Below are 12,231 nucleotides of genomic sequence, written 5' to 3' on the forward strand. Positions count from 1 at the left end.
AGTGAAATCAAATGAGATGAATGGATTGGGAGGAATGGCTCATATCCAGCACCTCAGAAATGTGTGCCTGGGCATGTGGAGGCAGGAGGTGTGGAAGGGGCTTCGTATGTATGCTCGGCAGGAATTGTAGAGACCAGAGCATCTGATAAAAGGAGCCATGTCTCACTGAATCCTTCTAATAATGAGGAAATAAGTCCCCAGTGCTCTTAATATCTACTTGAGGATGAAACTTTTTGATAGCACAATTCTGTATATTTATTGATTCAGATAACAAACATTCACTGAGTTCCTACAACATGCTGGGGAGTGTGATAATAACTTGAGATAGCAAAATGAATCAGACTCTGATCTTGTCCTCAAGGAAAAGACAATCCAGAGAACAGTCATGACTCATGACATGTTGAAATGAGTGCCTGGTCAGAAGTATCAATGGAGCATTTAGACAAGAAGTGGCTTGCTGGACTAGTAAGACTAGTAAGAATTAACTGGGTGAATATTTACCACAAATGGCATTTTGGAAGGCATGTTGGAAAACTGTACGTTGGAAAGCAAAAGGATAGCAAACTGTAGGATGAATCTGGGAAATAGGAAATGAATCAGTATTAGGGGGTGCATGTTGAGGAAGCTAGCAGCCAAAGAAGTTAGTGAAAGACTGACTATGAGGTTTGATAAAGAATTTGAACTCTCCTTGAAGAGGAAGAGGAGTCATTAAAGGGTTTTAAGCACAGAAGTGACGGTAAGAGATTTTGCATTTTAGTTGGATCATTTTGACAGAATGGTCTGGAAAAGATTGGAATGACAAAGAGACCTATTATCGCAATTTACACAGGAGAGAAATGATCAGGCAGTAGCAGTGGGAGTGGAAAAGGATGCTGAGTCTGAGTGATGGATAGAAGCGAGACTCTGTAAGACTTGATATGTTGAGTGAGGGAAGAGTTTAAGATGTCTTCTACCTTCTTGTTTGGACAGTTAGAAGAATGGTGGTACTATTTTGTTTTGAGATAGGGAATTCAGAAGGACAAGGATAAGAAATATCTGTTATCCATTACCAAGTAATAAACCACCCCAAAACTTGCAAACATAGAACAACAACCACATATTTACTCATGACCCTCTCGGGACTTAGCAGGGATGACCGGAATATGCTTCACATAGCACTGGCTTGGGCAGTTTGAGTACAGCTGGAGGATTCAAAAATAGCCTCATTCACATGGCTGGCAGGTAATACTGCTGACATTTAGGAGTTCAGGAATGGCTATTGGCCAGGGACCTCTATTTGAAGGCCTCTCTACAGAGTTATTCTGGTTTCCTCAAAAAGCAGTGTCCATATTTTGAGAAGGAATGTTCCAGAGGTGAATATGGAATCTGGAGATCTCTTAAGGCCTGGCCTCAAAAGTTATACAGTTATACTCTTGGTCAAAACCTATCACAAGGCCAGCCCAGATTCAAGGGGAGTGGAAATAGACCTCCATCTCTTGATGGGTAGAGTGGTAAAGAATTTATAGACATCTTTAGGCTACCACAAGAATGTTTAAAGAGGGGTTGCTGACTGGCCCAGTTGGTAGAGCTTGTGACCCTAGATCTTGGGGTCACGTAAGCCCTACATTGAGTGTAGAGCCTACTTAAAAAAAAAAAAGAATGAGGGCACCTGGGTGGCTTGGTCAGTTGGGCGTCTGATTTCAGCTCAGATCATGATCTCATGGTTCATGGGTTCAAGCCCCACTTCAAGCTCTGTGCTGACAGCTCAGAGCCTGGAACCTGCTTCAGATTCTGTGTCTCCCTCTCTCTCTGTCCACCCCCCGCCACCCCCTACTCGCACTCTGTCTCTCTCTCAAAAATAAATAAAGATTAAAAAAAATTTTTTTTTTAAAAGAATGAAGAGAAAGATGGAAAAATTCAGATTGGGCATGTTGAGTTGGGGGTACCAGAGTGACATCAAAATGGGACATCAAGAAGTAGGCAGTTCAACCCACAAGTCCAACACTCAGAGGAAGGCACTAGCTTTGGAAGACATTTGGTAGACAGAAATAGTAGTTAAAAGTATGAGTGACCAAAGGGGTATGTTAAGAGAGTGAATAGCAGGAGGCAAGAATGGAGATTTTAGATATTTAGAAGTCAGGTAGCGATGGGGCTCCTGGATGGCTCAGTGGTTAAGCATCTGACTTCAGCTCAGGTCATGATCTTGTGGTTTGTGAGTTAGAGCCCCATATTGGGCTCTCTGCTGTCAGCTCAGAGCCCGCTTTAGATCCTCTGTCTCCCTCTCTCTCTCTGCTTCTCCCCTCTCTCAAAAATTAATTTTTAAAAATCTTAAAGAAGTAGAGAAAAAATTATGCATGACAAAGACTAGGATGGAACACATAGAGAAAGAAAACAGAAGAGTGGGACCAGAAAAGCCCAGGAAAGAGTTTGAGAAGGAGGACTGTTCAGTAATTTCAAATGTCTTAAAGAGGTCAAGAAATAGAAGAAACATGAAAATGTCCACTGGCCTTGGCAATACAGAGGTCTTTGATGAGTTTTTGAAGAGGGCATTCCTGATGAGTGGTAGGAATAGAGTTTAGAATTGTTGATTCAGATACAAATACTGCTGAATGGAGCAAGGGATTTTTTACTTGGGATTTAATGTCTTTACAACTTTTTGCTTTTTTAGAGTTGTTCAGATCCCTTTCGATTGCTCAAATACAACATCACCTCTGCATCTAAATTTACTGGCAACAGTTGTCCACTTCTGGTTCAAAGGCACAATGTCATTCCAGGAATTTTTTTGGTATGTACTTTGAGATATATGACTTTTTTAACCAACCTACTATGTTGTATATGTGTATGATGTTGTGCATGATGTCGAGATTATTCATAGAGTACACAAAAGAATGGAGAGAATGAGGAAATAGATAAGCTCAAATCACAAACTTCCTTGGTACCCCCTTGACTACCCCCTTGACTAATAGCTGTAGATATTCTTATAACTATTGGGTTATCGTTATGGTTACTTTAGTGAAGTTAAAAACTGGATTATCTGGTGGCGCCTGGGTGGCTAGTTGGTTAAGTGTCCTACTCTTGATTTCAGCTCAGGTCAAGAGCTCATGGTTTGTGAGATCAAGCCCTATTTCAGGCTCTGTGCTGACAGTGTGGAGTCTGCTCGTGATTCTCTCCTCTCTCTCCCTCTCTCTCTCTCTCTCTCTGCCCCTCCCTGCTCATTCTTTCTCCCTCTCTCTCCAATAAATAAATAAACTTAAAAAACAAAAATAAAAAAACTCTGTTAACACTGAGGTGATCAAATCCTCTACCTCCTGAGTAGATATGGGATTATAAATGCTAAAATTTAATTCTTGCATTTAAGAATATTATAACCTAATCAAGGAGATAGGATACATAATATCCATATTTTAAGACTGAACAGAATAACTACCGTGACTGAGTCAGCCCAGTACAGTACAGAAAGCATGAACTTTGAAAACAAACAGACCTGGGGCGCCTGGGTGGCTTGGTCGGTTAAGCGTCCGACTTCGGCTCAGGTCACGATCTCGTGGTCCGTGAGTTCGAGCCCCGCGTTGGGCTCTGTGCCGACAGCTCAGAGCCTGGAGCCTGTTTCAGATTCTGTGTCTCCCTCTCTCTGTGACCCTCCCCCGTTCATGCTCTGTCTCTCTCTGTCTCAAAAATAAATAAACGTTAAAAAAAAAAATTAAAAAAAAAAAAAAAAAAGAAAAAGAAAACAAACAGACCTGAGTCCAGACCTTGGTTCTACTATTTGCTGGCTATATGACCTTGGGCAGATTACTAAGCCTCTGAGCCTGTTTCCTCCCTTACAAAAAGGGAAAATGTAACCAACTCATAAAATTATAAAAATTCAGTGAGATAATGTGCATAAAGTGTTTGTTTCAATTCCTGGCACATCATGGATACTTAATAAATGTTAATTCCCTTCCACCAATTTTTCAGTTCAACAAATGTGTATGGAATGTCCGCTCTGTGCCAAGCACAATATTGGGTACTGCGGATACAAATACAAAAAAAAAAAAAAAAAAAAAAGCCACAGTCTCTGCTGCCAAGGGACTCCTAGTCCAAGGGCGGGGCGGGGTGGGAGGTGCGGTGCAGTCTGCAGCTTGCTGAGAGGTATGAGATGTGAGCTGAACCTACAAGTGTTTTGATACAGAGAGGTAAGAAGGAGAGGGATGTTCCAGGGAGAAGGGATGTTATTAATAAAGGCAAAGGCTCAGAGCACAAGGAATCTGGAGACCTGGATTTTAGTCCTGCACCTTCCACTATAACCAGCTGTACATATTTGGGATGATCTCATTGGCAAGCTTACAGGACCGAATTAGATCAGTGACTCTCACCACTGGCTCCTGCCTTAGGTTCCTGAAAAAATGATTTCTGGGTCTCACACTGGAATAGTTAAATCAGAATTCCTTTGGATGAGATCGGCATCAGCTTTTTTTTTTTTTAATGTTTATTTATTTATCTTGAGAGAGAGAGCACATTCACATGAGCAGGGGAGGGACGGAGAGATAGAGGGAGAGAATCCTAAACAGGTTATGCCTGTCAGTACAGATCCCGAAGCAGGACTCAAACTCACGAACCATGAGATCATGACCTGAGCCAAAATCAAGAGTCAGATGCTTAACCGACTGAGCCACCCAGGGGCCCTGAGTATCAGCTTTACATCAACCTTATTATGATACATTTCACATACAATACACCCACTTTATTGTACAGTTTCGAGGACTTTTGACAATGTGCATACTTGAGGAACTGCCTCCACCACAGGAAGTTTCCCTCAGCCCCTTAGCTGTAGTCCTTCCACCTTCATCCCCAGGCAATCACTGATCCGCTTTCTGTTGCTATAGATTAGGTTTGCCTTTTCCAGATTTCATCTGAAAGGGCTCAAATAATAAGCATTCTTTCATCTGGCTATTTGAGATTTCAATGTTTTTTTAAACTTCCCTGGATGATTTTAATGAGGGGCAATAGACTGGATAATCTCTCAGGATCCTTCTAGCCCAAAAAATATCATGGTTTCATCTGCTAGGCTAGAGATACTTTATAAAAATTGCATTTTAGTAATAATAAGTATGACTGCTGTCATTGTAATAATTATAATAACACTAACAGTAATGCTTATTGAGCTTTTCCTATGTGCTCAGGCACTGTGCTGTTACTCATCTGTATTTTCCTAACTAAATCCCTACAGCAGGAATTAACCTCTGAGGGGGTAGGTGCTAATATTGTTCCTGATAATAGGGATGGCAACTAATCTTTAGGGAGATTAAGTAACCTGTTCAGGGCCAAGGAGCTAGCTAGCAAGTGGTGGGATAAGGATTCAAATCCAGATTTCCCTCCAATAAACAGAGACTTTACTTTTAATCAAGATGCTACAAAAGCATCTTACCACAAAGTGAAGTTTCAGCCCCCACTACTTCAGAAGTGAAAGTGATACCAGATGAATGCTTTCAGCTTGTTTACGGGTTCCAGCTGGGGAGAAGAAACTAATTTAAAGGTACATTTAGCAAGAAAGACCTAAGGCGGGGCGCCTGGGTGGCGCAGTCGGTTAAGCGTCCGACTTCAGCCAGGTCACGATCTCGCTGTGAGTTTGAGCCCCGCGTCAGGCTCTGGGCTGATGGCTCGGAGCCTGGAGCCTGTTTCGGATTCTGTGTCTCCCTCTCTCTCTGCCCCTCCCCCGCTCATGCTCTGTCTCTCTCTGTCCCAAAAATAAATTAAAAACGTTGAAAAAAAAATTAAAAAAAAAAAAAAAGAAAGACTTACGGCAAAGAGCCTTGCACCTTAACATGAAAAGTAAGCCTGTTTGTTGGGAGCGTCAAATGACAGTGAGGACTACAGTGATGCAGGAAGAGAGAAACGGGGCAGAGGCTACATCCACGCATGTCTGTTGAGATGTATACAAAACAGAGATAGCAAGAGCACATCTACTGATTTCCCTCCAGTAAAGGGAATAACCTCAGATTTCAGTCCACATATACACCAAAAAAAAAAACAAAACACTTTTTTTTTACTTTTCAAAGTAAACATCCACTGTCACTATGAACAATGAACAATGAGTCTTATTCTGTGGTAGGGAAATCTTCCCACAGTACCTGGCAGGTGATCAAATACCTCCCTGCTTCTGCAAGCCTATTTAAGCCTGTGAGTCTTAGCAGACCTGCTTGGTTGGTTATAGTCTATGCTTCCTATAAATTTACTAGTGGCTAAAAAAGAAAAAATCATGGGCAAAATGAAAATGTATGTCCTCCTTAAGTTGCATTCATCCGTGACAGCCAAATCAAAGTCCTTTTAGCTGAGATCCTCCCAATTCCAGGTAGGAGAATATTGACAATTATTTTGCGATCACCTAAAACAAACAGGGTCCTATTTAAATGCTGGCTGCCAAGCCAAGAGCAAAGCTAAGGCCTCAGCCCACCTACCTGTTTGTCCACTGGGTGACAGTGTTGATCCATCTGGTACAAGTGTGCTTTGTCTCTGGGCCAAAAACCTCTGGGGAAAGATTGCAGCCAGATGGCTTTCTGAGGGCCTTGGGGAATGGCTCTGTCTTTCTTCTCAGATCATGGCAGAATCATTGTTTTCTTTATTTTTCAAGGAAAAAATGTGAGGTGTAGAATTGTTCCAATGTTGCCACTTTTCTTTGGGCAAAGTGCTACAGAGAATGGAGGTGATTGTCCATAATATATTAACCCTCATTTTCCTCACAATGTAACAAAGGCAAAAAGCCTGCAAAGAGCACTGTGAAAACCCAGCTGAAAATCCATTTCAGCTGTTTACTTAGATGCATTGGGATGGATCAATTCTTTACCCAAGGTGTTCACTCATATAGAAATGTGCTAGTTGATGGGATTTGCATTGCCCACAGCTCTAAAGAGGGACAAGATTGTGGAGAATCATTTCCAATTTGCCAGGGCACAGTTTTACATTGTTCCATCTGTTCTGACGTGATCCCTGTCTTCAGGAGGAGAAATAGATAAGCTAGAACAAATACTGTAGTAAGATTTGATGTGATCAGTAGAATGATGGAGGTATGTTATAATACAAGAGAGAAAAGTGGATGATAGAACTATGCATACTCCTACTTTAAAAGGACAAGAGAGAAAGTGAGTTGACTGTTTGCTTCAAGATGCTAAGAGGGTTGGTTTGTGCAATTTTTTGTTCTCTTCTGCTCCTCACCCCTAACATGGCAAGGACAATGATTTAAAATATGGGGACTCCTCATTATATAGTGAGCAATAAAATCATGTTAACGTGGTACTCTGTTCCAAACTCTTTTTTAGTCAGGTTGAAAGACTAAAATAGAATGAATTATCAATTTAAGCAAATTTAGCATCTAACAAGGTTTTTTTTTTCCCCCCTCCTTTGCTTTATTTATATTGCTTGGTCAGATCTATTTGTGCTGATAAGTTAGCACATTTATATTTTATTATTACACTTAACATAACAAAGCTTTGGGGTTTCTTTCATACTTAAAAATACACTAAAACTGCAGTAGTATTTTCTTAGGGAGTTGTGCTGGAGTTCTGAGGCCTTCAAGTGTTGGTTAGAAATACAAACACATTGTCTGGCTGCATGAAGATTGGGCTTTCACTCTCTAGGACTCACATAAACATGGAGCAACATGGAACAAGGGGCCATAGAAGCCAGAATGTGAAGCTCTTGAGCTGTAAACGACTTCCTTGTCACTGCCCTTTGGACACTTAGAGGCCTCTCTAGGCCTTAGCTACCACATTCAGACAGCATGGACCTATTTAGGGCAAACTACAACCACAAGAATTATGATATTCTCTTCAGTGCATATTAAGAACATTTTTTCAGAGCTTTGGTATTCTCTACTCAGCAGGGATCTACCATTTCATCAGCAGGGAGAGTAAAAGGATTTATAAGAGGTGGCTTTGAGCAGGGGAAGTTGAGAACTTTCTGGGACTTACCAGAGCAGAATGGATTCTCCTAGGAAGCAAAGCCAACCTGCAGTGTGTCCCACTGTGTCTGTGTGCTCCACAAGCGAGGCATGGTAAAAGCAAACAGAGAATGAGGTCGAGGTGTGCACCCACAGGAGCTCCAGGAACACCCTATCTGTTTATATCTCTGTGGGCATGTGCACAAGATGTGTTCTTCCTCCAATTTCTTCCTCCTTCTTCATTTTCTAATGAAGCCTCTTTGGAGGCTTACTGGCTGCTCTGTGAGAGGCCAGGACCAAAGATTATTCGAGAGGAGTGTTCTAGAGTAGGTAGACCCTATGCTCGTCTTGTCCCTTGATAACAGCTAGATAAATATCAAATCATTTGGAACACCCAAGAAATCAATCTGAGGACTAAGAGAACAAACTTCACAGCCAGAGGGAGAAAAGAGGCCACATCTTGGAAGTACAGATAGACTTCAATCCAAGTCTGACCCCCTTATACTCTGTAGGTACTTTGTTACTAGGGCAAGTGTGCCTGAGAGCCAGGGCAGGAGTGGTGCCTTCCCCACAGAAGACCAGCACTAAGCATCCCTCTCCTGCATTCACCAAGTTCACTGACTGCCGGGTGCTGCAAAGCTTCAGCTGTAGTAGAAAGAATCTAGCCTCTTCTAACAAGCAGACCAAAACTACAGTTTCACCTAGTTAAAACTCACACTGGACAAAGTCCAAACACTCCCCACTGCTGGTAAAGAGAAATTCTGCGAAGGACTGACCTGAGGGAAAGAGCAACCAAAACACAACAGCAGAGTGCACATAGCATACACCAGAAACACTTCCTGAAGCACCAGGCCCAGGACAGAAGAGCCCAGACCTCTTCTTAATACAGCATTATGCTCAGGAACAGGAAACATAACAGTATTTCCTAACACAGAGAAGACAGAGACCTAGACAAAATGCCAAGACAGAGGAATTCATCCCAAAAGAAAGAGCAAGAAAAGGTCACAGCCAGGGATGTAATCAAAACAGATATAAGTAATATGCCTGAGCCATAATTTAAAACAACAATCATAAGAATACCAGTTGTGCTTCAGAAAAGCATAGAAGACACCAGGGAGTCCCTTACCACAGAGATAAAAGTTCCAAAAACTAGCCAGGCTGAAATAAAAAATGCTATAACCAAGATTCAAAACCGACTGGAAGTAATGAATACAAGGATGGAAGAAACAGAGGAACAAATATGGGACATAGAAGATAAAATTATGGGGAAAAAATGAAGCTAAAAAGAAGAGGGAAGGAAAAATATTGGATCACAAAGGTAGACTTAGGGAACTCACTGACTACATAAAGTATAATAACATTCATAACATAGGACTCCCAGAAGAAGACAGGAAAGAAGGGGAAGAAGAATTAATTGAGCAAATTATAGCTGAAAGCTTCCCTAATTTGGGAAAGGAAAAAGACATCTAAATCCAGGAGCCACAGAGAACCCTCATCAAAATCAACAAAAGCAGGCCAACACCAAGACATTTCGTGGTCAAATTTGCAAAATACAAAGATAAGGAAAGAATCCTGAAAGCTGTAAGGGAAAGAAATCCCTAACCTACAAGGGAAGACAATTAAGGTTAGCAGTAGATCTATTCACAGAAATTTAGCAGGCCAGAAGGGAGTGGCATGATTTAGTCAATGTGCTGAATGGGAAAAATATGCAGCCAAGAATACTTTATCCAGCAAGGCTGTCATTCAGAATAGAAAAAGAGATAAAGGGTTTCCCAGACAAAAACTAAAGGAGTTTGTAACCACTAAACCAGCCCTGCAAGAAATATTAAAGGAGACTCTTTAAGTGGGAAAGAAAGATCAAAAGCAACAAAAACTAGAAAGGAACAGAGAAAATCTCCAGGAACATTGACTTTACAGGTAATACAATGGGATTAAATTCATTATCTATCAATAATCACTGTGAATGTCAAAGGACTAAATGCTCCAATCAAAAGACATAGGGTATCAAAACGGATTAAAAAAAAAAAAGACCCATCTATATGCTGCCTACAAGAGACTCATCTTAGACCTAAAGACACCTGCAGATTAAAAGTGAGGGGATGAAGAATGATTTATCATGCTAATGGATGACAAAAGAAAGCCAGAGAAGCCATACTTATATCAGACAAACTAGATTTTAATTTTTTTTTAATGTTTATTTATATTTGAGAGAGAGAGACAGAGCATGAGCAGGGGAAGGGCACAGAGAGAGGGAGACCCAGAATTCAAAGCAGGCTCCAGGCTCTGAGTTGTCAATGCAGAGCTTGATGCAGGACTCAAACCCACGAGCAGTGAGATCATGACCTGAGCCAAAGTCAGACGTTCAACCAACTGAACCACCAGGTACCCCTGGACAAACTAGATTTTAAACCAAAGACTGTAACAAGAGATGAAGGGCACTGTATCATAATAAAGGGGTCTATCCAACAAAAAGATCTAACAATTGTAAATATTTATGCCCCCAATTTGGAACAGCCAAATATATAAATCAATAATAATATAATTGATATTATTATTCAATCAAACTCATTGATAGTAATACAATAATATCAGGAGACTTTAACACCTCAGTTACAGCATGTACAGATCATCTAAGCATAACATCAACAAGAGAACAATGGCTTTGAATGACACACTGGACCAGATGGACTTAACAGATATATTCAGAGCATTTTATCCTAAAGCAGTGGAATACATGTTCTTTTTGAGTGCTAATGGAACATACTCCAGAATAGATCACATACTGGGTCACAAAATCAGGTCTCAACAAATACAAAAAGACTGAGATCATACCATGCATATTTTCCAACCACAACACTATAAAATTTGAAGGCAACCACAAGAAAAAATTTTGAAAGACTGCTAATACATGGAAGTTAAAGAAAATCCTACTAAAGAATGAATGGACTAACCAGGAAATTAAATAAGAAATAAAAAGATACATGGAAGCAAATACAAATGAAAACACAACAGCCCAAAACCTTTGGGATGCAGCAAAGGCAGCCATAAGAGGGAGATATATAGCAATACAGACCTACCTCAAGAAGCAAGAAAAATCTCAAATATGCAACCTAAACTTACACCTAAAGGAGCTAGAAAAGTAACAGCAAATTAAGGTAGAGCAGAAATAAATAACATAGAAGCAAACAACAAAAAAAAAAACCCAATAGAACAGACCAATGAAGTTAGGAGTTGGTTCTTTGAAATATTTAATTGAATTAATAAACCCCTAGCCAGACTTTTCAAAAGGAAAAAAGAAAGGACCCAAATAGATAAAATCATGAATGAGAGAGATATCACAACCAACACCATAGAAATACAAACAATTATAAAGGAATATTGTGAAAAATTATATGCCAACAATTGGACAATCTGGAAAGATGGATAAATTGCTAGAAACATACAAACTACCAAAAGTGAAACAGGAAGAAATAGAAAATTTGAACAGACCCATAACCAACAAAGAAATTGAATCAGTAATCAAAAATCTCCCAACAAACAAAAGTCCAGGGCCAGATGGCTTCCCAGGGGGATTGCACCAAACATTTAAAGAATACTTATCCATTCTCTCTCTCTCTCTCTCTCTCTCTCTCTCTCTCTCTCTCCCTCCCTCCCTCCCTCCTTCTCTCTCTCTCTCTCTCTTTAATTTAAATTCAAGTTAGTTAACATACAGTGTAGTCTTGATTTCAGTAGTAGAACCCAGTGATTCATTTCTTATATGTGACAGCCAGTGCTCATCCCAAAAAGTGCCTTCCTTAATGCCCATCACCTATTTAACCCATCCCTTCACTGCCTCCCCTCCATCAACCCTCAGTTCTCTGTATTTAAGAGAAAAAATAAAAGAGTAAAATAAAATAAAATAAAATAAAATAAAAGAATAGCTATTCTTCTCAAACTGTTCCAAAAAATAGAAGTAGAAGGAAAGCTTCATTCTATGAGGCCAACATTACCTTGATTCCAAAAGCAGACAAAGACTTCACTAAAAGGGACAATTACAGGCCAATATCCCTGATGAACATGGACGCACTGTGCATGGAGCCTGATTGAGATTCTCTCTCTCCTTCTGCCCCTCCTCCCATTTTCTCTCTCTGTAAAATAAAAATAGAAAGAAAGAAATAATTAAGACAATTAGAGTCTAGAGACACTCCAGAACAAAGTTGGTGAAGCAGATAGTCTTTGTGTTTAGCTGGTAAAAATCAATCTCTTATACAAATATAATTTATAACTTAAGTAAAACAAATACCATTTTAGTAATCACAGTTTCCTGGGGCACCTGGGTGGCTCAGTTTGTTGAGCAT

General features: G+C 40.3%; 1 protein-coding gene across 4 annotated transcripts in view; it reads left to right on the forward strand.

The window, feature by feature from the left end:
• The window catches only part of LOC131519062 (uncharacterized protein C3orf20 homolog), a 189,313-nt gene that overhangs the window by 96,383 nt on the left and 80,699 nt on the right, over nucleotides 1-12,231 (forward strand). For all 4 annotated transcript variants that reach the window (XM_058741732.1, XM_058741731.1, XM_058741730.1 and 1 more), the window contains one exon: nucleotides 2,648-2,764. In XM_058741732.1, coding sequence (XP_058597715.1) covers nucleotides 2,648-2,764 — 117 coding nt within the window. The remainder of the gene's footprint in view (nucleotides 1-2,647; nucleotides 2,765-12,231) is intronic.

The sequence above is a fragment of the Neofelis nebulosa genome, chromosome 8 (assembly GCF_028018385.1).
Source record: "Neofelis nebulosa isolate mNeoNeb1 chromosome 8, mNeoNeb1.pri, whole genome shotgun sequence".
In the NCBI taxonomy this organism is placed as follows: Eukaryota; Metazoa; Chordata; class Mammalia; order Carnivora; family Felidae; genus Neofelis; species Neofelis nebulosa.